The sequence below is a fragment of the Astatotilapia calliptera genome, chromosome 16 (assembly GCF_900246225.1).
Source record: "Astatotilapia calliptera chromosome 16, fAstCal1.2, whole genome shotgun sequence".
In the NCBI taxonomy this organism is placed as follows: Eukaryota; Metazoa; Chordata; class Actinopteri; order Cichliformes; family Cichlidae; genus Astatotilapia; species Astatotilapia calliptera.
This window is the reverse complement of record NC_039317.1, coordinates 8,928,752-8,956,471: the sequence shown is the minus strand read 5'-3', so window position 1 is coordinate 8,956,471 and position 27,720 is coordinate 8,928,752. Positions and strand designations below refer to the sequence as shown.

The window sequence follows — 27,720 nt, the reverse complement described above, 5'->3', positions numbered from 1 at the left end:
TATGGTCATTTCTGGCTCAACAAAACCATCACACTGAGGCTTGGAAACAGAACTTCACAAACCAACAGGTACTTTCCTCTTTTATATACAGTCTATGTTCATTCCTGGCCTACCCTGTTTATTCCGTCCCTCTCTCTAAGTCCTTTGTGATTTCGTGAAGTCATTTAAATGAAGTGTTAATAATACAGGAAATGTTGATTTGTGGTGTTTTACATTTTGTTTATGCCATTAACTTCAGGAGAAAGAACCAACTGCTATGCTGTATATTGATTTTGTTTTTTCAGCACTGTTAAACTTCACGGTCCAGTAGCCACGTGTGGATACTACCATATTACTGCAATCATTGTAAAAAAAAATGTTGTGACATCAGTTTGACATATTTTTATATATATTTTACTCAAAATAAAGGTGTTTGTGATTTTTTTTTATTAGCTACGCGAGCTTAATTGCCCCAGGGATCACAACCCATAACGGAGTCTCGATGATGTCTGGGCCCTCACAGGGAAAGACAGGCTGTAAATTCCTGATATACTGACTTTCTTCACAAAGGCGTGTATTTGACAAGAACAGAGGATGGTTAGTCTCAAGAATTTGACCCAAGAGTTTAGTAAAACTGGCTCGAGCTTTACTGTAATGTTGAGTGAAATGTCTTCTCCATTGTGTTTTAGTAACAACAACAAAGCATCAATCAGCCACAACATTAAAACATTAACTGGTAGAATAAATAAGATTGATTATGTCGTTATACGGCAGTTTTCCTTTGGGAATCTCTGAGAAAGCTCTACACTGACCCGTCTTTTAATCTTCCCAGACTTAAACCTCTTTGAGTTTTAGGTCTGGGAAGCACAGGCTTGTTCTACACCCTGCAACCCACATCGACCAAAAAATCCCTGCCAAGGTCCTTCGACACCACAAACAGCCCAACAGTGTCTGAAAACCAACTGGTCACAAGTGAGACCCACACAGTAGGTATATCAGTGATAGCCACTACTAAACTTACATAAATAGAGTAGTCATAGTATGTATTCATTCAGCTTGTGAATGCTTCATTACTTGTTTGTTTAATCCATACATTGATGGAAAATGGTAGAAAAAATAACTCAAAGATATTAATACGGCAAATAACCAATAGAAAAATAAGAAATTCATTGGTGTTCTCGGGGCCCAGAACCAGTCGATTCATTGTTTCAGCACCAGCTCTGCTATTAAATTTCCTTTGGCTTCTCTTCAGCGTGTGTGTGCTGACTTAACACGAGGTCTTATTACTCTAATGGTTCTTACATAACAGTGTCTTTCTGAGTTCTGTCCCTCCCAAAGCAGTTAAACTGCTGAGCCCTTTCTGGACATGTCGTAAAAAAAAATGTTTTCAACGTCCTTCATATGCTGCGTGGCAGCTACGTGCACTTCAGCTCAACTACTTTCTTCTTTGCAGATTAAATTGCATGAAACTCTGGCAACCTGCACGTTGTTTCTCAAGAAACACCAGCACAGCAGATGAAGATGTCCAAATCAAAGCGTGGCAAAAAGCCCAATACAATTAATCCCCCGGCTCTGAAGCATCCGATCGCTTTCCCGTTGAACAAACTGTCATTAAAATGCATTTCTATCACAGTATTAGCTGTCACACTCTGGATGATGCATGGGATCCAATAACCTGTAGTTTAATTTATCAGGAAACCGCTGCATGTGATAGATCAGCACTCAACACTGCACGGCGTGACACCAAAATTAGCCTGGCTGTCACCTTCACTGATCCATCTATCTCTCAAATTAATTCATTTTGAATCTGATTGGGCGAGTGCGATCAATTGAGACGAATACACAGAAAATAGATATAAATAAAAATAAAATCTCATACACGCCTTCTTCTTGACGTCTCTATATAACACTATTACTGCAGAGTGCAATTAACTCAGTGGTGCAGCTTTATGCTTCAGCCTATGAAAAAACGCTCCCAGGTGTAATAATATGAATATTACTGTAATAGCGCAGCTAAAACACAACGCCCTGCACACCTAAACAAAGAGACTCGCGACGGACGTCAGATACCTCGGGGTGCAGCGATCACACAGCATACTGTCATGTTTAATTAACTAATAAATGTCCAAGTATTAAAACATTCACAGAGCCTCGGGCTGTATTTAAATCTCAGGAGAGTGCGGGGTGTGTTGCATTATGGGTGCTTTTTTTGTACATAAAAGAAGAATCCGCTCCGGATGCTGGAGATGTGAACGGGCTTTACGAGCACTGTAATACTGCTGACAGCATCAGCTGAGTAATTGATTAGTGGACCGGGAGACAGTGAAATAGCTCTGCAACTGCTGGACTGACTGTCGGGAAATTTTGCAGGGACATTCAAACTGTTTCCTTTACTGTCACTGTGATTTTTGGGTTTTATTCAAAGCGTTCAGAATTTTTTAGGAAAGAATGCCACAAAATTTTGTTGCAAAAACCAACGTCTCTCACTTGCCTCATCTCTTCATGCTTCGTATAGCCCCATGGTCAGGTCAACGTCTCCCTAAAAGTTTGTTTAAAGAGTCTCAGATTCTCAGATTCAGCTGTTCTTTGTGTTTAGCAGTATTAAGCAAATATTCAACTAAAACCAAAAATGGATGTGAAAAACAATGCATACATAACTAAAATACATTTCAATTAAAGAGGAAATATCCTTAATTTTTGGTATTTGTTAGTTTGGCGAAATTTGTTATCACAACCTCCCCAATGAGGCTCTGATCGACGAGTTTATTGAGACTCTGGATGTCTGCAAGACTGTGAGTCAACTGCTTTCAAAAAGTTCTGCTTATATTATAATATTTATACTAATTTAACTTAAAACTTGTCTCTCGCATTGGTCATAAATACAATCATAATTCAAAAGACTCAAACTAACAAAGAATAACTATAATAGCTGTAATGCTCACAACCAGTGCGACCAAATGCAGGTCCACTGAGCTGCTAGCTAATACTGGTCTTGTTATAAAGATTAAAGGAAAAGAAACAAGCCTGCTGAAGGCATCACTTGGAGCATCTTTCACGCTTTTATAGTCTATAAAGCCTGATCGTAAAAATAAAGTAAAATAACTGTTAGTTGCAGCCTTAGACTACAGCTCTGCTCTCTTACATACTGAACATATTCTGTATCTATACAATCGCACACACGCAGCAGATATTTTTCTGCTGCCTTCATGCAGTCATCCATCATTCTTTCTAGCAGTGCAGACAAAGGAGCGACAGTGAGCGGAGAGTCCAGACTGGCAGGGAAAGATACCGTCTATCTCTCATTTAGCAAAACCAGGCAGTTGGGGGGGGGGGGGGAGTTTATATTTCTCAACTGACCTTATCAAGCAGCTCTTTGTTCGGGGTCTAATATTTACACTGCAAGAAGACCTAAATGGGTGCCCAGTGCTGTAAAACACACCCTACCCTTGTTTGTCCTTGATCAGAATGAACCACAGTGGAGTGAAGCCTGCATTTATTTAGCCAACAGATGACACTGAGAGAGGAGAACCAGGGAAACAACAAGTCTGCGTCCTCCAGTCTGTCACTGCCTCCTCATGCCAGGCTCCCGCCCACAGTCTCGTCTGCAGAGCCAACCCTGTTAGCTCCGACAGCTGTTATCACAATAACTGAGATAAATCAATAATACAACAGCACGTGCGGGCTTAAACAGATGGACGGGCATACACTGATACAACGCTGGAAGTGTACCTGCATATACTTTACAGATAAACACTTCAGCGGTTGTAAGCCCCTACAAGGATCGGATAATGTATATTGTGAGATTTAATTTCTCCATTAGAAAGATTTAACTGGATTTTAAAAGAATGTGCTTATTTGTAAGCACCACTGTATGTACAAAATACACTTTGCTGTACTAGTACTGCAAGTTAAGAGTTAATCATAAACCTGTTCCTTGAGCCCAAAGGTCTTGTGTGTGAATGTGTGTGTGAATGGGTGGATGACTGGATATGTAAAGTGCTTTGGGGTCCTTAGGGACTAGTAAAGTGCTATATAAATACAGGCCATTTACCATTTACCATTTGATCTCTAATAAATAAGGATATATTCTAGATACATTATGTATCTTTGGTTGTGATGGAGCCAATATGTGTGCAGGTGCATGCCAGACAAATAGGGAACAACTCCATAGTCATGGTTGTTCCCACCACTATTATGCAATATTATGTATTTTAACCTATAGACAGTGTTGGGAAGGTTACTTTTAAAATGTATTCCGTTACTCCCCAACACTGCCTATAGACAACATGTTAAGTTTAACTTTACAACAACTAACACATACACAGCACTCCTCTCTCTCCTGCCACACCTCTTCCACTAACCTCTTCTTGATCAGGTCCAGTGCAGAGCCAATGAGACCATCCTTCATCTTATAGATCTTGGCTCCATAGCTAGACAGTTCGGTCCCGTCCAGCAGAAGAGCAGGGCAGCAGCTGGAGGGTCGTTCCCACTTCTCCCTGCTGGGCGGAAAGGGAACTGACCCAGCAGGTTCCAGACTGCTCCTCCTACGCTTGGCACTCCCATCATCCCCTCCTACGTTGCTGGCCTTTTCCTGGGCCGAGCCACCCTGGGGCGGCAGGGGTGAACGTGGAGAGGGCCCCGTGCGGATGGGAGAGTACGTGCTGGTGTCAGAGATGGAGGAGGGAGCGGGAGCTGCAGTGCCGTTAGCGTTCACAGTGTTGAATGTACGTTTCTCTGAGGACGTGATGGCCTCGGGATTTTCTCTCTGCTTTTCGAAATGAGGGTCTGAAAGGATTATCACACCATCTGATGCTCCTAGGTCTTGCTGAAGGTCAGCTACAGGTTTTTCAGATCGTGTAGCATCCACTGTGGACTCAAGGTTCTGCTTCCTCTCCATCTGCCGCATCCTCTTAAACTCCTCAAAAGTAGGTATATGCAAGCGTCCCAAAGGAGGTCTTCGAGGCTCTAATGTAGAGTCTGATCTGCTTCTGTTACCTGAAATACTGTCTGTTGTGTAGGATGTCTTAACTGCCTGCTGGGTGGATGGGGCGCTGTGGAGAGCCAGGTTGGGGCTACTATTCTGCCGACGGAGCTGTAAACGCCTCAAGACCTCCTGTTTTATCTCCTCTGGGCTGGTGATGCGCATTGTAGTGGGCGGCCTGGAAACAGGACCTGTTGACTTCCCGTGATACACACTCTCCCGTTCCATGGGTACAGCGCACGGGGACACCGTAGGACGCAGTGGGAGGGGCTTCAGAGGCTCAACAGCTGACCTTGCACTCTGAAGGCGGAGTTTCTCTCTTAGGCCCTTCCTCGCATCCCATTCATCCACACCACTTGGAAACAGCAACTGAGGGAAGAGTGGCAGGTCCTTCCTGGGCAGTCCGGGTCGAGGGTAAAACGCCAGGCTTTCTGGGTTGGGTGCCAGCCCATGGGAGCTGTCTGGAGACCCATCATACCAGTGGCTAGTGGAGGTGTAGCGTAAGATAAACTCACTGTCCACGCTCCTGTAGGGAGCACTGCTGAGCGAGCACAGACCAGAATCTGCCAGAGTGTTCCAGTTTAAGTTCTCCATACTCCTGTAAGGCCTGCTGCCATTGCTTCCAGTATGAATGCAGGCTGCTCCCTGACCTGGCTCCATCCCCAGACCGCCCTGTTGGCCGGAACAGTACCTGAGCCCCAAGTTTGTAAGCAAGGTGCTGCTGTTACACCGGGCCATGAGGGGAAAAGGTGGACCATGAAACCCTGGATAGTGAGGGACGCTGGTTCTGTGCCGGGGGAAGGAGGACAGTGGGTCAGGAGACAAGGGGAGGTTGGCGATGCAGGGCTCCACGTCCATGACGAGGTCGAGCGGAGAGGTGCAGCCAGCAGGGGAGCCGGCAGAGGCCGCGACGGAGGAGGTAGAGGGGTAGTCACATGGCGGGGGAGGCTTCACGTCTGGCATGGCTCGGGGCAGAGCGAGCGGCCCTCAGACGTGCAGTGAGCTGGTACAGAGATCCACAGCCTGCAGCAATGAAGACGAGAAAGGACAGAATGTCTTTATTCATGGACCCAAGCAAGAAATTGACAAAATGACTTCACATCTTGGAACATTAGCTCACAGCCTCAAACGTGAATTTCATTACTTTAGATGTTTCCTCTATCATAACACAGCTCAAAATTGAAACATTACTCTTCAGTGTAGATTGTAAAATGACCTTTTAGTACAGATCAGTCTTCTTCAGCCACATTGGCGACTACACAGACCACATGTACTGGATGACCACAACTCTGGACACAGAGACAGTGTCTCTGAAGCCTGGTTCGTTCACCAGAGTAATCACATTTATATCATACAAATGGCGTTCTATCTGCCCCCTTGGGATATTTCTTTTTTTTCCTTTCTCTGCGGCAAGAATAATAATAGAGGGATTATTGCCTGGCTTTTCGGCTATTAAAACATGAGATTGAGAGACAGATAGTGGAGGATAGTGAAAAAAAATGAGAGAACCCTAGTAGATGAGACAAAGATGAGACAGATGAAGAGGAAATGAGTGTGATGTTAAGAGAAAGCAGTAAGCTGAGGGGACAGTAATGAAGATAACTGCCTGGCAGTCCACTGGCGGATGGTTCTGCTTTTTTCCTTCAGACTAACCAGACAGTATAGCTGCAGATTAGCAGCCAAGACAGTTGGCAAGATGGCACCGGGTGTACTGTGGCTCTGTCGCTCTCTTTAATGAGTACAAATAGCAAGTTCACCGCCCAATACAAATTCTCATTCTCCATATCTCACATCGGGTCTACATCACAGTGAGTAGCGCAGGGTCATGGCTGTGATTATGACTATGGTTATGAAACAAGGACTCAGAGGGCTCATCCCTGATGCATTATGTGAATAATAAAATCCAAATCATCTCCAGACTCAGATGCTCTCAAATGCTAAAGCACGAACAGGCCGCCACGCTTCTCCGAGGCTTCGCAGTAATAAGTAAATTGCCATTCCTTACATGGTTAGAGGTAAGCAGCCCTGCGATCCGAGTTAATCAGTGGGCGGTTTCCCTCGGATTTTATTTGTTGGCTGCTAATTAGATGAACATGCTCAAAAAAACAGAAAAAAAGCACGAATCTGTTTTTATAAAACGAATCCTTGTAGCAGCAGAGTCTGAAAGACACACATTCACAAAAACATAATCCTTTTATCTTTATCTTGAACAAGGAGGAGACTGGTGATATTTTTATATATTTCATATTAAGAAAACAAGAGTGGAGTGATTGCACTAACAAGTACTGTGATTATCTAAAGCCGGATATATCTGACTTCTCCTTTTGTCTATTTTTTGTTATGCATTGCACAAGGTCGCATGCTGCTTCTCTACCACGCATGCACAAGTAACACTACATTTTTATTTAATCTCAAATGCACTGTCCTGCTACCTGAACACTTTGGATCCCCATACGTAGATTACTCTGACAATGGCAAAAATGTAGGAAAATGTAGTGCAATGTAAGAAAATACTCCTGGTTGAATCACACTCGAGCATGTAAACCTGTGTCCTGCTGGTTTAGGCAACGCTTTCTTTTTAAAGGAAATGAAAGTAGATTTGTGCGTTTTAATAATGCAAACATGCAACAAAGAAGGACGAATTGACTAACACTTTGTTGTAGAATAAGAGCAGCTTTTTCTGTTTGTTATATTACTTCATGTGGCTGAGTCATTCTTCGTGATCCGGGGAAATTACATTATTTCAAGTCCACTTTTTGTAGGTTTTGCATGTTCTGTTGCTTTACACCGATCAGTATCTTAATGCCTGTGAATCATTTTGATAGTTTTTTGTATATCCTTGATGTTTGGCTGACAGGTTCTTGTGCACCACGCCCTCTTTTCATTAATGATCTGATCGTTATTAAGTATGTGCATTCACTACCTACTTGCATCCCAAAGTAAAAGAAATCCAGTATTGTTTTTTCTTTTTGCAAAATGAACAGATTTATTTCTATAATCAGTTTTAAATCACTACTTGCAAAACTAAGTGATGCCTTAGAGTGACTTCTCTGTTATTCTGCTTAGAAGACACATACAATATGCATGTGCGCAGTTCAGCTGTGAGGGAAAAAAATGCTGAAATCTGAAATTTGGCTTTAAATTAGCTTGCGTGTGAGTGTCTGAATAGCAGGGAGCATCCTGCTCGACATGCCTGTGCCTCTCCCTCTCTCTGTGCCTTTCTCTGGTTGAATTACTGCCAGAGTAAATGCTCTCTGGAGGTCTCGCGCTCTCTGCTCCCTCTGTCACCAAGCTAACTGAGGAATAATTCATCCCCACCATCAGGGAAGTAAATCAGTCACCATGTCCAGCATGCACAGGGGCTGATTTCTCGAGATATGATGGCAGAGCGCACGGAGAGGACAGCTTCAAAATGAGGAAATAAATCAATCAAATGATTGGATTCAGTGTCAGAGTTACTGCATTGCTGAGAACGCTGACAAAAAAATCTCCAATTTAATGAATCAGTTTGTGTATTACTGAGTCCTTCAATTTAAAATTATATGGCCAAAAAGGTCTGTGTCTATTTCAGGAACATTTGATTTAGTTTTGCATTTCCCAGTTGGAAGTAGGCCAGTCACTTCTAGTCAAATCAAATATTAATGGCATATACATGCAGTCCTGTAAGTTCACCCCATGATTCAATAGCTTGTGGAACCACGTTTAGCAGCGATAACCTGATAAGTTTCTGTATGAATACCTCACATTGTCTGTAGGTGTGTGTGCATCTCACATTGCTGTGGAGGAACTTTGGCCCTCTCTTCTTTTAAGTTCACTGAGTTTTCCATGTATTTGCTTTCTTACAGTCTCACCACAGCACTTCTGCATCGTCCTGCTGCAACCAACTTGGGCCAAGCTTTAGCTGTCAGACAGACGGCCTCACATTTGTTCATGGTTAACTCAAACAATGCAAGGTTGCAAAACAAGCCCAAATCATCACCCCTCCGCCACCATGCTTAACAGTGTGTGAGAGGCATTTGTGCTGACATCCTGTGCTTGAGTTTCTCCAGACTGTGCCTCTTAAAGCATCTCCACTTTGGTCTTGTGTGCCTAAAGGACGTTGTTCCAGACGTCTTGTGGTTTGTTCAGTTGTAGCTTTGCCATGTTCTTTTTAGAGAGACGAGGTTTTCTCCTGGAAACCCTTCCAAACAAGCCATACTTGAACAGTCTTTTTCTAATTGTAATCTCACGAACTTTAACATCCTAACCCACTTAAATGCTTCATACCATCACACTGTAATATCAAAACTTCCCTATAAAAACATTCACCATTTGGGAACTCCCTTTCCTGTGTCAAAATGATGTTGCTTCTCTAGTCAGTGCACACCCTGACTGGACCAGAAAGAAATTCAACTGCAAGAAAGGCTTCACCAGCCATCATCGGTGTTAGGTGATAATCCTCTTGTGAATTGGAGTAAATCTTTAAATTCAAGTTTCAGTGCTTCAAACCTGAAAAGAAGAGGCTACTTTAAGACTGGGGGTCCACATATTTTGTTCAGGTATCTAAATAAATCCATGTCCATCTGGTTATTATTCAGACAAAGGTCGATAGTTTTCAGTCAGTAGTTTTGTCCTATTGAAACACAGAGCAATTATATCACTATTTGATACAAAATGAGTCACTTTATCTTATTTCAGTCGCTTACACAGTTTATCCCTGTATCCTCTTTTACTTAATATAACACAAAACTGTGCGTCTAAACCACTGGTGACACTGAAGGTCTTTAGGTTCCTCCTTCTCTGGCTCTTTTGCTCAGTTAAGCAGCACCCCATTCTGTTGGCACGATTGAAGAAAATCTAGCATAAAACCTTCACTCTGTGAGTTGCAAGATTTTCCAATTAAACATAAAGTGTATGGCAGTAAGTCGCTGCTGTGAAAAGACCACAACTCTATTTGTGCCTATGTGCAAACACATCATCAGTGTGTTATAAGCGTGTCTTTATTCTGCTGTCAGCACATCTGCTTTTCACTCTGATCGGGCAGAGTTTACCTAACAGTGAGCATCATGTTGCAAGGATCAGTTCTGGAGCGAAATCCTCTTGTTTCAGCCAACAGTTCCTGCTGGCAGCATGCTGTCTGATCTTCTAAACTTACCCCATTTTAATCAACTCTCTATGCTGCTTCCCTCCTCCTACAGGTCATTGGCTCAGATCCCACAGTGCCCAGCTTCCTCTTCTCAGACTCCCTTCAGCACAGCTATCCGTCTGGAGCGTCCAATGAGCCAGACAGACATGGCCCTGAGCTACAAGTTAACAGAGAGAGAAAAGCAAGAAAAACAGGACATCAATCAATAAGCTGCCATTTCTAAATATAATAATAAACTCTTGGAGTAAAAAAACACGATTGCTCTGCCAGGTGCAGCTATATGTAAGGTCTGCTAGTAAAGGAGAGAAACACAATGGGCATCAGAGACTTCAGGCTTGAATAGCAGATGTATCCTGATACTGTAAAACAAACCGAGTCCTCCTTTTTAGAGTGAATTAGATGTTGAGTCAATTACATAATTAGTGTTCGTCTGACAGGAGAGAGCATCCTGAATTACGCACATCACAAGAACATGTGTGTGTTTAATCAGTTAGGGGTCGTTCATGGACTTCCTCAAAAACACTCTGAGGAGAATATATATATAATATATAAATATATATTTACAAAAGGACAATTTATACAGTAATTATTTTTCATTAGAAATCACAATTTAAAACATTTTTCTGTTAATTTACAATGTTAGGTCCAGACAGCTGGATTTGCCAGCAACATACTGTTATTTTACACTTAAACTACTGTAATCTGCAAAAACAGGTTCTTCCAATAAAAAAATATTACATCACTGTGATGGGTGACATATAAGCTTAGCAGTTTAATACTGTCAGCTCTTTGCTTATTATGAGAATGGTATTTTAATGCTCCTGTAATCTCAATAAACAATGTATTATTATAAAATGATTCAAAGTACTGTGAAATAACCCTCATAACACTAAATTAATGACTTCAATTAAGCATTTAACAAACTAACTGAGGAACTGAAGCAGCATAACTTTGCTCAGATAAATTACAGGTGTACTCAAGGAAAATAAGGTAATGTACCGTGTTATTGTGAAATAGCTTTCTGTCTATATTTTTTTCTCAAATGGGTCAAAATTCAAAAAAGTCAAGCGTATTCACAAAGACGGACATGCAGTTTTGTGCATTGTTATAGCAATTAGTTACAGTGTAGTAAGAGAGGAAACCCATACTGGTTGGACCTACTTTGAAGCCTCAGTGTAAAATTAAACTTTGAAGTTTAAATATCCATTTAGCAAACACAAACGATTAATCAAATTAAATAAGATTATTTAAAATGATCCTGAAATATTGTGGGCCCTTATCAAGAAACACTATTATAATGACATAACAATATATATTAAGAAACAGTCTCAACAGTATCATGTAAATATATTTGAATCTGCACACAACAACATACCAAACAAAGCACCTCAAAGTTTAGTTAACCTTCAGCATCCAGTGTGGAACCACCGTACAACACTTTGCAACTACACCAGCCTCCAGTTGCTTTTCAAGTAATGGGTATTTTTTGAGCAGTAAAGCTAACAATAAAAGCAGTGAAGCAAATGACGTAAATTCCATACATTACTACTACCCAGCAGACATGAACGTAATCTAGGACAACAGGCCAAAAACAACAGAGACTGACCTGATAACACACATCTAAGACTGGGATGAATGAATCTGCAGGCCTGATGCAGAACAAAGTCTAATAAAACAGAAAAAAGCCTCGGCCCACCTTGTGTTAAACCCCAGCTCTTCTGTTTAAACCTCCATCCACCTCCACCATCTTCAACCACATGATGAGAAAATCTACCAGAGACTCATGCAAAGCTCAGGTCACATGATTTCTGACGTTAGCACCCACCCAGTCTCCTTTCCCCCCCTTGCCCCTTGCAGGATGCGGGGAAGTGAAGAGTGCTTTGGCTCCAAAGCTGTGACAAGTGGCTGTCATTTAGAAATGAACCCCACCCCACACTTCCCCTCCTCCATCCCAGGAGTGCTGGATGATTGGCAGGGACTTGGGTAGATCCGCCCTTTTTTCCTTTTTTCTCCCACTCCCCCTCTACACAGGCTCCTGATCCTCCCGGCAAATATGATGCAGCTTTTTCATTCACATTTTGTTTGTCCCCAGATGTGGAGATTTCAAACAGATTTGAATGCTTAGAATTAAGCTCAGTACTGCGAAACAGTGGGTGACACATACTCCCTCTCTCGTTGCCTTTTTGCTCATGGAATAACCCTGCTCTGACAATCCCACTGAAACCGATAGGCTTTACAGAAAGGGAATGATAAATTGGTTATCGCCACTGACTGAAGTGACCCATTTATTTATTTCTTTTTTCTGTCTTTATCCAGCGAGCATTTAAATCACTGAGCCAATTCCCTGCTGTTCCAGCCCGTTTCATTCATCCTCTCCTCATGGGTGCTTCTGAACCTCCTAAACTATGCAGAAGTGTTTCTGAGCAGACAGAGTAGGCTGTCTTATTACTCATCTCTCTTTCTTTGTGTGTGTGTGCGTATGTGTCTGAATGATGAAGGCTGGATGTCTTTCAGATCCTGTGCGGTAGTAGAAGAGGTGATAATAATGTGCTCGTGGTTTTTGACACCTCCTAGTGTTCCCTACAAACATGCAGACTGTGCCTGTCTATCTCATCCAGATCTGTGTGCAGGTGTGTATTTATGTGTGTGTGTCCATCTTTGTGTGTTTATTTATATATGTGTGTGCCTGTCTGGCAACCTCTCAGCTTGACACTAATTCACACACCTCAGTGCTCACATTTCCTGAAAATGCCATGAGTTCATCACAAAACAGATACATTAAAGGATGTAAACATATTCTGGTTGCTGTCATGTTTTCAGGAATCAGAACCATCTTGATTCAAAAAAAGGGAAAACAGGATCCCTGCTGCTGACAAGAGTGATCTATTTTAAAAAACACAACAATAAAAGTTTATCCAGCACAAGACAACACAAATATTAGCTTAAAGCACCACAGGAGCATTGCAGAGGCAAAGCACACAGTCTGCACCTGAGTCTTTTATTTTGAAAACTGGCTGTATTCACTGTGCAGTTTCTTATCTTATTCCGTGCCCTCCTCATCTGCTCTGTACAATCTAATGCAACTTCTGCCAAAAATTTGAGTTACATTGTTAGTCATATAATTTATACCACCCAGAGCAGGGTGCCACATTTGGTGGGATTCCAAGCATTGTCCTAAGCAGATGTGATTGGTCTCCAGTGACCACATTGAAGCCCGAACTAAACACAACCCTGCCCGGTGTATTCCAGTAATTTGCCAATGGTTTTTAAAAAACATTAAAGATGTAGCTAAATGTAGCTAACAAAACTGGTTTAAAATCTACAATGATTTTGTCACATGTGCCTCTAATGCATCATAACACAATAAAACACTTCCTGTCAGTAATTAAGGCCTCATTTTGACTGAATTAGAATAATAAGCAGTTAGCACTGAATCTGTGACTAGATTTTTCAGGGTTTAAATATAATACACTGCAGCAGGCGTCCTAAAAACTCTTTGCTTACAGACCTGTACTGCTAGTAGGGCGATAGCTCAGACTCCAGCATAATTAGCTTTTCATTCTTGCAAACCTTATCCACAAGATGCAAGAAATTCTGCCATCAAAAATCAGGCAGCTACAGATTTGACATTTTGGGAAGTCTGGCAGCTCCCTTTTTTACTCTTTGTGCCTTTGCTATGTTCCACACCAATAGGCAAAAACACTAGAGCACTGTAGGTCCCTCATGTGCCACTAAAACAGCACTGACCCATCGGGGCATTCACTAGGGCGCGGTCTGTATCTGGCACCGGGACGTTGGCACCAGATCCTTTGGGTCCCGTGGTTTGCCGGATGGAGCCTTCCTTAGATTGTGCTTGTTCCAGTAGATCCTACAAATCCTCGATTGGATTGTAATTGGGGAAGTCTGGAAGCCAGGTCAGTGCGTTAGATCTTTTGTCGAGCTGTTCCTGGGAAATGTCCAGTGCACTGTCCTGCTGGGCTGAGGAGGTCCACTGACGTTGGGGAGAGCCTCATCAAATAAGGGCAAATGCTTCATCTCCAACAGTCTTTAGGCAGATTGTGCTTAGATTTTCAAAGTAGCTTCCACATGAATGCCAGCAGTTAAGGTTTCCTAAAACAATATTGTGTTGTAACGAGATGATCAGAGTTTTACATGTCAGTGGTTTTAATATTGTGGCTGACTTGGTGTAGAATTAATATATACTGTTATTCTAGGTTTATAAGCAAAGTAGTGGGTCAGAAAAGCGTCATAAAAGCTATAATATATATTGTAGTCCAATATAATACCAATGCCCAGCCTTTAGAAATCAGGAGTTTCTAATGATATCAACAAAATCTACACATTCCAAGCATGCTAAAATCATTTAGGGTAATGGTGCTTGAAGGAAAAAATGTCCATCCCGGTTTTCCCTCCAAGGCACGAGCGATAAGCAGAGTTCTGTCCTTTCCTTCTAAGATTCCTAATTATTTAAAGTAACACTCAGGTATGCCATTCAGCTGGGTTAGTTACGACGTCGGGAGCAGCTTGGGAGAACAAGGAAACACAGACTGCTTCAGGTTGTCTTCCCAAATCGACTCAAAGGTTTATTAAGTATACAACAGCTTATATAGAGGAAAAAAAGGTTCGTGTGTCAGCTTTCCCAGTTCAAACCGGTACAGACCAAATAAGGAAACGTCTTCCTGCCTTGTGAGCAAAGAAGTATCCTGTGTGTAGTTTATCAGTTCAGCTACAATTTATGATCATCCCAGCAAAATACACTCCTAGACATAGAATACAGAGTTCTTTCATTAGTGAATTCTGAAACAAACCACCTGGCCTTTAACGAGCCTTTTTCTAAGAGATAAAGAAAAAGGGAGGATGGGAGTAAGGAAGTGGTCTCGTCTCTGTGGTATTTTCGACCTTGGGGTACCAGCCTGTGAGTCTTACACATTAATTCTTGGGTCACAGAGAAAGAGAAAAACAACTATTAAATGGGCCTTATTGAGTAACTCTTTTCTGTATAATATCACAATAAAACAATATCCTGTAAATGCTACCATGGTATCAAAATATCACAACAGTGCTGCTGCTGTCGTGGATTTAATTACCTAACTTTGAAACTTAAGGCATTAAGAAAATTTACTTAAATTTGTCATTCAGAAACGGAAGTTACATCAAGGTCCTCACGTCCTGATGGTGTCTAAAAAAACTATGAAAAGATTCCCTCAAGCGTTCTGTGAGGTGGTCGGGCTGACTGGGAAAACAATATTTAAACACCCTTAAACCTGACACGGCATGAAAAGGTTTACCTGCTGCCAAAGTGTGCTGCGTCTCAGCAGGTGTCTGAATCAGAAGGTCTGTGCTGTGTGAAATGAAGGCAAGCCAGCGTTAGCACAGCTGGAAAGCGCTGCAGGAAGGCACCGCAGGAGAGTGACAGACTTGCCAGAGCGCACAGCGAGGCCAAGCAAGGGCACACGGTGAGACAAATGGAGACTGATAAATTCAACTTTTTCCGATTACCTCTGTGCGCACTGGCCAAACTGGTTTCAAAACTTCAAAATTAGGCTTTTTGACAGTCACCTAAGGAGCAGAATGTGAAAATCTGGAAGATGCTTTTGAAAAACAGCGACTTAAATCAGCTCAGTCATTGCTGGATGCGCTGTGGCAGTAAACTTCTGAAGACAACTTTCACAGTCAATTAGATCTGTTTGTGTTTGTTGTCCTTTACGCTGCGCTTCACATCAGCTGTGGCGCTGAGTCAAGACACTGCACGAAGATTGTTTTGACAAAGTAAAAAAAACGTTGTGCACAAAACGATAAAAAAAAACAAAACAGACAAAGCCAGATTCAAATATATCTTCATGTCTTCTACGCCAAGCCAGCGCAGCGCCTTAGAGTACTTCAAATGCGTGGGAGTGCACATGCACTTGAATGTACAGACACACTGCGCTTGCAACTCAGCGTGTGGCAGAAAATGGCAGACTGCTGTCCACACACTGTGTGCCAGCACGCAGCCTAGACTCCAATACAGCTCCAACACAGGCGGCTGCTGTGATATTTCACTTTACACGAGCCCAAAGGCAGCACTCACAAGCGGCACTGAAATACGACCGACTGGTTTCCGTTTTAGAGACCTCTGAAGCCGCAATAACAGCTGCCTGCAACAACAATGACTTTCACGGTGACCAAGGGAGCAGACTTTGTAAATGTGAGGCAGTCTGAGAAAGCTCATAAGTAATAAATCACCACCAAATGCTAAGTGTACAATATCACTGCCTCTGTCCTCTTTTAAGTGGGTGAGGTGGTCGGGTAAAAGTTGTCTGTCTAAATAAAGAAAGCTATGGCACGATAACAGTTTCCTTACACATTTAGGCAAATCAGCAATCGTTTTAAACAAACTGCAGCTCAACTGTGAGGCAGTGATGAATCAGGCTGAGTTAAAACAAAACACACCTCATTGCTTTTTGAAATATTCATCATATGTGCCTGGATGTGATGCTTTTCCTGCTCGCCTGCCCTCTGTCTTTGTAAGCCATGCACTGATCCACCAGTTTACGTCTCTATCCCTGTAACTGTCGATTCACAGCAAGCTTCAATCCTCCAGAGCAATCTGGCCTCTGCGTTAAAGTCCATTGATCGAGATGCTTATCTGCAGTGTCTTACGTAAGAAACATCTGACCGCCATTTCAATTTTAGATTAATGCACACAAGCAAGATTGAGCCAGAGAGGAAATTCATCTGGGAAAAAGAACTTAATTCTAACAACATGATCGAAATGTTTCATTTTAGACTCTGACTTGCAGGCAAGCATTTCGAGGCATGAACACAAAGGAGTTTCAGTGCAATCTGTGTGGTAAAATGAATATAAAATGAATCAATTAAAACTTTTTTCATCTGATATGATGGAAAATCAAATATACTGTGTTTCTCATATATAAAAACAGTAGAAATAAATAATGGAGGTCCCAGTCTTATTTGTAATCAAGAACAATGGCTCATTCCAGATGAGTCACCTTACATTTGAGACTATTAGAGTTCATTGCTTTGACAGACAGACAGGGCACACACACACATTGCAAGACGAGGGCTGCGCGGGGCTCAGCAGGTAATAAGAAACTAGTAACCTAATGAAGTGAAGTGCCTCTCATTCTCCTGTCAGGGGGAGGATGCACAGAGAAGAGGGAAGAGCACTGAGGGATCAGAGTCTATACATTTACTTCTATTAGAAGGATTAGTTTACTACATGGTTTTAGATGCAAATTAAAGCAATGAAGAGGGAGGCTGAAGAAATTCTAATCACAGAAAGAAGATAAGGGTCTGGATGGAACTGAGTGTGAGCAGCCTCGTGGAAAACGTAGTCTTTTCCTGTCTGAGAACATGTGCAGTGGACTTTGAACCGTTACAGAAAATTTGGATCAACTTTTTAAGGACAAAATATTAATCAAGCACATTTTAATGTAATTTGTTGACTTGAAATCCTCTCAAGAAACTATACCTCTTAATCCCATTTTAGGGGAAAAATTTGAAATTGTAAAGAAACAGCACAATAAGTATGTTGCTAATATGTTTGATACTGCTGTGCCATATCATAGCAATCGCAATAATAATAGTATAAATTTTCATGTAATCACAAAGTGTCATAATGTCATATCATGTCTGAAAGCAAGAGCCTCAGGTGAGGATTCAATACCTATAAAGGGAGCCTCTACAACCTTCAACAAAGCACAGTGCTTTAAAAAATAGGCAAGAAAACGGTTGAAAAGCTGCTGAAGGTGGAAACAACAAACCTGTTTCACCACTTGATGCAGAAACATATGTACAACCAGGCTACAAAGGAGGAGATGCTAGCAGCTGATGATGTACAACCCAAAAGTAAACAAACGACGAGCATTGCTAGCTGCTCTGGCTAGCTGCTCTGGCTAGCTGCATTATAATGCAGGCTTAAGGTTAAGTAACTTTAGTTGTTGTTAAATTAAAGTGTAAAAAATGTAAACTTTGTACTTTTACTTTAAATTTCAAGATAAAACACTACCCAGGCTACTTGTGTGCTTATACTTAGCTTGTGCTGTATCACTGGTGCGGCTGTGAGTCAGGCGGTAGAGCGGGTCACCTAAAAATTGGAAGATCTGCAGTCTGATTCCCAAACTACTCCTGTTTGCATATTAACCTCCTAAGACCCGAACTCTTCCATGGCATGCATTTTGATTTTCTCTTTGATATTTGGGCTGATTGGGACCCGATGAATGTAAAAACAAAGAATTACCAGATTTTTCTTTTTTACCAAATTTTTGCTTCTAAGAAAAATGAGAGCCACATATGACGATAGTCGTTTAAAATGTTTCTAGAATAGTAGCAGTATAATGTCCTCGTAAGTGGATATCAGGCCCTAAATAACCCAAAATGTGATGTCCACAACCTAGGAGGTTAAAGTATTCTTAGAGCAAAATACTGAATCCCAAATGGCCCTTGATGCATGAATCTGAGTGTAAGTGTGTGTTAATGTTACACAAAGCGACAAAAGTGCTTGGATGAGGCTTGTAGTAAAAAGTGGCTTTTTTGTACACTTCATTAATCCCCCAGGGAATTTGTCCTCTGCATTTAACCCAACACAGCACGGTGGTTAGCACTGTTGCCGCACATGTTTGCATGTTCTCCCCGTGTTTGTGTGGGTTCCGTCCGGGTACTCCGGATTCCTCCCACCGTCCAAAGACATGCAGCTTGTGGGGATAGGTTAATTGGATAATCCAAATTGCCACTAGGTGTGAATGTGAGTGCGAATGGTTGTCTGTCCCTGTGTGTTGGCCCTGCAACAGACTGGTGACCAGGGTGTACCCCGCCTCTTGCCCTATGACAGGCTCCAGCGCCCCCCGCGACCCTGAAAAGGATAAGTGGAAGCAAATGGATGGATGGATGCATTTAACCCATTCACCCTGTGAAGCAGTGGGGAGCCACCAATACAGCGCCCGGGGAGCAGTGCGTAGAGACGGTATCTTGCTCAGGGGTACCTCAGGGTAGCTGTTTGGTGGATTTGAACCCCTGAGCTTCCAATCATGGGGTGAGTGCTCTACCTACTGTGCTGTCTCTGCCCAAGATTTATTGCCGTGTTATAATTAAATAACCTTCACTTACTTTTAAATGCTGCAGCAAGAAAATGTTGACTTTTTTCTGTATTATCAGAAATATCATTACTTAAAATTTTCTTGCGCTATATCATGAGGTTTGAGGTAAAACAACAGTAAACAAACACTACTTAGAAAAGGAGTCTGCTTTTCAGCAGTGATGTCCTGGGGAATCAGCTTCATCACCTCGGTCCTTTCAAATCGTTTCACTCACAACACACAACAAGAAAAACATCAGCTCTAATCCACAGAGGTTTTCAGTGGAGTGTTTTCCAGTTTCTTCTTCCAGCTTCAACGTATTCTTTCAAGGGAATCTCAACCAGTTTTCCACATCAAATACGACTGGATGTGTCATAATTCTTTGAAAATAAAATATCTCTTTTGAGGCTCCAGGTAAGATGTGCAATTGAGTCAGCTCCCACTGGGGGTGACAACTACATGATTAAGAGGAAAAAAGCATCTAGAAATGTGAGGAGGAGGTAGCCAAGCTTCTGTAAACTGATCCTTACCCTGCTTGAAGCTAGAAGCTTAAAGCTGTGCCAGCTGATACTAGCATGACCCACCCACACCTCAGACTACACTGTTGGTAGTTAAGCTGCAAAAAGACTCTACGTTTGCTTCCATCTCATCAGCAAAGAGAAATGATGACCTGTGACGAATGGGAAAATGGCACCTGTAGGCTTGCAGATACAGATTGCAACACGATACAACATTTAACCTCTTCAAAGACTTTCAAACGGTGGATTTGTTTATTTAACTAAATGTTTTGGGGCTTAATAGTAGCCAAGCAGCATCCTGTGGGCTTTTTCCACTTAGGGATTTAGAATGAATAAGCAGAAATCATGCCTTTCCAATCTTTAAGCTCCAGCTTCCAGCCGTAAATGAATACATCATTACAATAGACTAGTTTGACAATAACATGGGGAACTGGGTGATGTAAAATAAATATAAATGGTTTTTCAAAGAAAAAAAAAACATCCTGGTATGCACAAGCTGAAGAGTATCTTCAAAAGCATCGTTCAGCATTTCCATTTTACATCTCAGACGCATTCCCACAAACAGACTAAACCCCCCCCCGGCTCTCTGTTTACCATCAGCCACTGAAATGTGGGTTAATGAGGCACCACCCGGGGGCACTGTCAGCAACACCTATACTACTAGTCTCATCAGAGGGAGGGGAGGCCAGGGAGTGGGCGGGGGAGCCCGCGAGGCTCCGAGCACAGGCAACATCAAAAGGTGGAAGTGTGGAAGAGTACCCCTAATTAGGCAGAATGACTGTGGTATGTGTGTGGACTACAGGTCTCTGTGGAGATATGAAGAGCTGTACAGTAGAGAAGTTTTACTACAGCTGCTGAGTGCTCGTCTCCGCAGGAATCTGAAAACGGTTATTTTGGGCTACACATGTAAAAATAAGAAGTGCACTTTGTTTTTATAGCAGGCCGGCTGGGCGCCGAGCATCAGCGGGAAATGGTTTTAAAACGTTTTAACAGCAAGTGAAAAAAAATGCATTTGATTATGATGGCAGCACAATGGGCACAGGAAGGATGCTGGCTGTCAAAGTTGAACGTGTGATAAAAATGCTAGAGTGAAAATATTGCAAAAAATAAGTCCTTGAGCACAGATACTCGTATCTTCCTGCTCCTCTCCAACTATGTGCAGGGTGTAGATGCAATTTGAGCCTCGATTTGCATGTCTTGTTATAATTGATAGGACTGTTGCAAAGAGATTATCCCCCAGTTTTTTACTAGTTAGTTTTAGTTGGCGAAATTCTCCATTAAGCTTCTTCTTACATAGCACATATCTCCTATCACCCTGTTTGTTGCAGACACTGTTTGACCACCAAATTGACTGGCTTGGCGGTTTTGTCCAAAAAAATCTTTATCCATTTGAATGAGTTTAGAACATTACTAAACATCAAATATAAGTTGCAGAGTGGCATTAAAGCGCCCCTCCAAGTCAAACTGCCCTGCTGGGCACTGCGTCTTCAGTGGTTCCAGGTCATCTCGGTCTCATTCATATTTCATGTGTTGGGAGGTGGAAATGTTGCAGATGAATAATACAGGCGGCAGATGACCTGAGAGCAAACACTTTGCTTCTTTTGCATGAGGTTTTCCATGAGCCGCACAGCAGATGTGCACGTATTCAAAGAGGACAAAAGAGGAAGTCTTTTCCGCTGAAGAGAGACAGTTCAAAGGAGCAATAATGCAAATGATGACCGCAGCTATCGTGTGATATGAGGGCTTGTAATAAAGATAAAATGATCTGGAAAGACTGGCGCTTTGAAGTGATACGAGACGGGTTTCCACTGAGAAAAAAGCACTGGCTGTTATCTTTAAAGGGGCGCTGTTTAGCTTTACTGTGTTATTTTATTGGATTTTTTTTGCCTGTTGATTGGTCTTTACCTTGTAGTTTCATCTGCTGCATATGTGTGTTTCTGTGTTATATCCAGGGCTCTGCGTTAAATCAAATCGAAGGGCTGATTAATTACATTTTATACACTATTCATTTAAACAGTGTTCTTTTCTAGAGAGCCTGCTGCCTCTGAGAATCAAGGCGCAATAAAAAGACAATAACTAACAGCTAAAATAACAATCTCAATTAGAAAATAGTCAGCACTTTACTCGTGTTGTCATATCAAAAAATGGTGTGATCAATATTGTGCTACACTGTAAGTCTGCGTGTCAGACGCGCATGTTTAATTGATGAAGCAACAAGCCATGTAATTACCTGGTGATTGCAGAGGAAAATAAGCTGTGATAAAAAAATAGGCAGACTCAAGAGTGAAGCTTAAAGAAGGTAAGATCTATTTTCATATATATATGTTTGTGTGTGTTAGCCAATCAGCAGAGTGGCTTTCTATCATGCCACAGCCAGCCTCTCCCATTGACTCACGGAGCGTCACAGATCTCTCAAATTGATGGTATCCATAACCACGGGTATACAAAGCTAACCTTTAGAGCCACAGGTATGTGAAGGCTCAGCATACACACACAAACACACACACCCTACAGATACGAGATCAAACTCCAGTACATCCCTTTTAACTGGGAAGCTGCACTACGGTGATTATGAACCCGTGTGGCAATTTAAAGTTCTGATCTACAAAGAGGATTTTGGATGAACATGAGATCTTTCCCTCTGAGGAGGAGAAATGAAGCGCGCCCATCATCACTGCTGATCTGTGTTACATGATGAATGAACAAATGAGAGCCAAGAAACAGAGACAGAACATGATGTCATAAGTAAGCTTTGTGTAAAGCAGGGAGGAAATGCTGACATTTAAGTGATGCAGAGAATTAATGAGTTAGTGTTTGCGCATGAGACAGCTTGCCCAAGGCTGCAACTCTGATGCACCATTTGGAATCAAAAGAACAAAACAACTTTGCGTTCTTTGTTTCTGTGAGGAGTACACAGTACTCTCAGATCTATAACAGACTACAAACAGTGCATTGAACCCACGTTGCACTGCCAGCTATCGCTGTTGATTCTTCCAGTTTTTCATCATCTTCCTTAGTTGTTTGTTTTTGAGAGGCACACCCAAGCTGCAGACTACTCCAGCATGAAACGGGTAAAAGCCTAGGATACTGTCTTCTTCATCGAGACACATTTTATTCCATTTTTTCATTCAAAGCTCAGAAATGCAGGTAAAACGTGACCACCAATCAACAGCTGAACAACCAACTAGACACCAACCTACAAAAACTTTATACAAAAGATCGGCGTAGCCAAAGTATTTGATGTTGTTGTTAAGCTACAACCGTAATTCATTCAAGGGAGTTGTCACCTGCAGGATTTTGTTTGAAAGCAGGTTTACGCCACTGTCACGATGGCTTTACTTTTGAGACGTGAAGGCTAAATCAATATTTTACATCCCGTCAATGAAATAGCTACATGACCATGTTTTTAATGAACTAATGTTTTCATTCATGTCGGTCACACATACAGCACATACATTAAAACAATATTTATCATAATTTCCAATTCACTTGATTTTAGCCAATATGTTCCAGTATATATATATATATATATATATATATATATATATATATATATATATATATATATATATATATATATATGTATAATCCAGTGTATGTTCAATGTTCAGTGTTTAGTGCAATTTGGATCTTCGATTATTGACCAATGAAATCAATGCACGTACTATCTCCCTTAAATGTCTCTTTTTAAAATTACAGGTTAAACATGTATGTTTTTGACCATGTCAACATCAAACAAACAGTGTGCAGGTTAAACTTTGTTTCTAAAACTAAACAGGATTATATGTAGCTTGCAAAGAAGACAAATAAGTCTACAGTACTGTGCAAAAGGTTTAGGCAGGTGTAAACAAAGAATGCTTTCAGAAATATAAATGAATGTTTATTTGACCCAAATGTATTCTGAGACATGAGAACGACCCCAAACATACAGCCAAAGTTATTAAGAACTCATTTCAGCATAAACATGAACAAGAAGTACTGGAAGAGATGGGATGGCCCCCAGAGAGCCCTGATCTCAGCATCATCAAGGGTGTCTGGGATTTCATGAAGAGACAGAAGGATGTGAGGAAGCCTACATCCACAGAAGATCTGTAGTTAGTTCTCCAAGTTAGTTCTCCAGCCGAGTTCCTTCAAAAACTGTTTGTAAGTGTACCTAAAAGAATTGATGCTGTTTTGAAATCAAAGGGTGGTCACACCAAATCTTGATTTGATTTAAATTTCTCTTTGGTTAATTTACTGCATTTTGTTGCTTGATGAAAATGAATGAGTCGCACTTCCATTTTTGAAAACATTCTTTGTTTACAGCATTTTTTTAATCACCTGCCTAAAACTTTTGCACAGTACTGTATATATGCAGTTACACTCTTTAGCTCCTCAGTCATGAGTCACTGGACATTGTGGACATCGACGGTCACAACTCATGCATAATGCACCTTTTATATGTATGGACGTGTGCAGGTATATGTGTATGTATATGTATACATATGTACATTTAGTGTGTACATGTGTGTGTGCGTGTGTACATGTCTATACTTATAGATGTCTATTACTTATATAGTAATAGTAATGGTAGAATAGTTACATTTATGTCTTGCACATTTTTACAACTCTCTATCCATAATAACATACTGTTGTATATAGTGCATTATCTTACTTATTTGTATTTGTTGTATTTTTTTTGTATTTTTCTTCTGCTATCTGATCCCACAGCGGGGAAATTTGTGCGTTACCTCACCTGAGCTGAGGTAACGCACAAATTTCCCCGCTGTGGGATTAATAAAGTCTTATCTTATCTTATCTTATCTTATCTTATATGTATACATATATCATTGTTACATGTATACATCATCCTGTTGTTAAGTGCTTATAAACACTGTTTATAAGTGTTTTTGTCATCCAACTAAATACTGTGACATAAGAAAGAAAGTTGAATTAACCATAAATGTCTGTGTCATACATGAGCGAAGCGAAAAAGCACAGCAGGATAGCTGCTTTTACTCCCTCGCTGAGAAACAAAGTAGCAGCGTAAGCCTCGGCTGCAGTTGCAGCCAGAAGCTCATAAAAACTGTAGCATTAGAGTGGTACCAAAGTTCACCCCAAACTGCATGGCCAAAGTATTTTAAATTAATGAATGTTTTATCAGCCTATCCACACAGTGAATGTTAAGCTTCAACTCATCAGTGCACACCCATTCAACTTTAATTGGACGCTGACAGTTGCACATGTTAAATTCCCAGTTTTATCAAAGAAGCAGACATTTTCCATCAGACTTCCTTTTTCAAAATCTCTTGTGGGATAATAATGTGTTGTTTGTGAGACCCTTGATACCCACAACCACCCCACCCACTTTTTGTGTCTTCTCAATATCAAAATCTAATTTTATTGAAATAAATTTTAGTTCCACTTGAAGAGATTTTCTCCTGTATTGGTAATAAAATACTTCGCACTACTCACAAATTATTTGCATTTTTAAAGTTACAGTTACAGTTTTGTGTATGTGTGTTTCGGGATTTTTAAATGTTACTAAACAGTATCAAGTAGCTGACCAAATAATAAAATATACATAAATTCTCGTTTTTCACATCTGAGTTAAATAACAAAAAACAGCTAAATATCTAAGCTCCAGGAAAACAAAGCAGTCCCCAAAGATCTAGGAGTTGCTAGAGTAAACCTTTAATCTCTAATTACTTCCCGAGGCAAGAAAATATGATAAAAGAATATGCAGTAAAGTAAACTATCTAGTGATGTAGTGTGGGCAAACATAGATTCCATAGAAATACAATATGACAGTAGCCAGGTTCAATGAAAGGTCCACACACACACGCATGCACACACACACCTATCCCCAGGGTATGTTCCTGTGTCCGTTGTCTTTTCTGCAGGGGATCATAATGACATCAGCAAGAGCAACACCTACATAAACAAAACCTCAACAGTCGCCTTACATTCATATCCACATCCATATGCTCACTTGCACACAGACACACGAACACACAGTCTCTGACCTCATTCCTACAATCTGTCTTCTGGGAGAAAAAGGCAGACGTAGACAAACAGAAGAAAAAATGAATGCTACCAGGTAAAATAAAGGGAGCAAACAGTTGCAGAGCTGAAGAGCCTAAACTGAGTGGAAGAGGAACATCTGATAAAAGCTCACAGAGGAGAAAAGAGGCGGAGAGCTTAGGTGACTATAGAGAGGAAGATGAGCAGAGATTGATGGGATAAGAGAGATAGAGGTATCGCTGCTGTCCCAGGAGTGGCGTTAATAAACAAATTAAGGCTGATAAGGCAGGAGAGGATTTGCTGGGCAGCAGATGGCTGCATGCCTCACCCCCTCCCAATCACCAGGAATCATGAGAGAGAGGGGGATAAGAGAGGACGAAGGTGGATGTTGAAAAAGAGGAATGGACATTGATGATGAAGGCAGAGTTTTTTTTAAAGAGAGCACTTTTTTTCTAAATCATCCTGTCAGTCAGAGGAAGATAAACAGATTGTGCCATGTTTTATTCACCCACTCTGTTACAGGCAGCTGCTTGGAAAAGAAAAAATAAAATCCTCTTTGACATCAAAATAGGGAAAAATGTTTCAATAATGCCCTGCTGGTCTTAGAAACTTAAGGTTATTCTTAAGATTTGGAGTTGAGAAGCTGAGAAGCATTAAAAGTTTTAAGATTTAAACAAGAAGCACTCAGAGAGCACAAACCTCCGTCCTTGTAGTGCAGTAAAAATCAGATAAAAAGAGGTAAGTAAATAACAGCAATTGATTTGTAATTACATGCACATGAATAACTTGAGCTTATTACATTTTTAGCTCAAGTTACCTTGTTATATTTTAAATCTTTATAGTCATTCAATTCAATTCAATTGTATTTATATAGCGTCAAATCACAACAACAGTCACCTCAAGGTGCTTTATATTGTAAGGTAGACCCTACAATAATACATACAGAGAAAACCCCAACAATCATTTGACCCCCTATGAGCAAGCACTTTGACGACAGTGGGAAGGAAAAACTCCCTTTTAACAGGAAGAAACCTCCGGCAGAACCAGGCTCAGGGAGGGGTGGGGCCATCTGCCGTGATTGGTTGGGGAGAGAGAAGGAAGACAGGATAATACAGTACTTTCTATATATTGACAACACACCACACCACACTTCTAAGAATCATAGTCTCTAAGGTAAACGACCTTTTGTCAATTTTTGACCAATAAATCATTACGTTGACCTTGAAGACCCTTGTACGCATACGCAAAATTTTAATTTTTAATTTCTTTAAACGGAAATCATTTAAAACTTTGAGCTATTGTGTTTACAGGCAGGCTGGCAGACCAAAAAAACATAACTTGCTTGACAAAGGTAATTATATGCTATTAATATGAATACTAGGCTCCTAATACTTGGAGACATATAGGTTGCAGACCGTTCCCCCTATTTAATTTCATTTGTCTTTATTTTTATTTCAAATGAACTGCAACCAGAGCTTACTGAAGCGTAACTAGTCAGCAGCAGTTGGACTACAAACTGATTTCATATCAAAACTACAAAGTTCTGGTGTTGAAAATCTGGTTCTTTGCAAAAGAGCCCCTGTTACAATACTGGCCAGACTCAGTGAATCAGAAATGACTTGGAAGATGCGACTTTCCAAGCAGTCGGAGAAAACATGGCAGAAACGAAACTCTGTGACTCTGTAACGTTAGACAAACTGCTTTTAAATTCAGCCATGTATTCTTGCAGTCGCCTCTTTTTCACCGGATCAATGCTGAACCCTGACCTTGCTGTGGGGGGTGTCAGTGTTTTCCATAAGCCTTTCTTGTCAGCTCATTGTCAGCTCCATCAGAGATACATCGAGCCCTGATTATCGACTGACTGGCTCCTACAGGCGCCTATGAGGATCTGTATGTGCTGAAGCTTTTCTGGATGTCATCACATGACTAACACCTTTTTTAAAGATAGGGAGAGTGAGAGGAGGAGTAAATGAACAGGGGAGGGGGAAGGAAGTAAAGCCCCTTTTCTTGCTCCCCAGGAAGCCAAGGACACACTTA

General features: G+C 41.2%; 1 protein-coding gene across 3 annotated transcripts in view; it reads right to left on the bottom strand.

The window, feature by feature from the left end:
- Positions 1-27,720, bottom strand: part of arhgef49 (Rho guanine nucleotide exchange factor 49) — a 73,018-nt gene that overhangs the window by 11,898 nt on the left and 33,400 nt on the right. For 2 of the 3 annotated variants that reach the window (XM_026143682.1, XM_026143681.1), the window contains exons 2-3: positions 10,095-10,242; positions 4,341-5,983 (exon numbers count right to left, since the gene is read on the bottom strand). In XM_026143682.1, coding sequence (XP_025999467.1) covers positions 4,341-5,923 — 1,583 coding nt within the window. In that variant the 5' untranslated portion in view covers positions 5,924-5,983; positions 10,095-10,242. Of the gene's footprint in view, positions 1-4,340; positions 5,984-10,094; positions 10,243-11,781; positions 11,881-27,720 lie in introns of those variants that run through there. The other variant, XM_026143683.1, reaches the window with a different exon arrangement.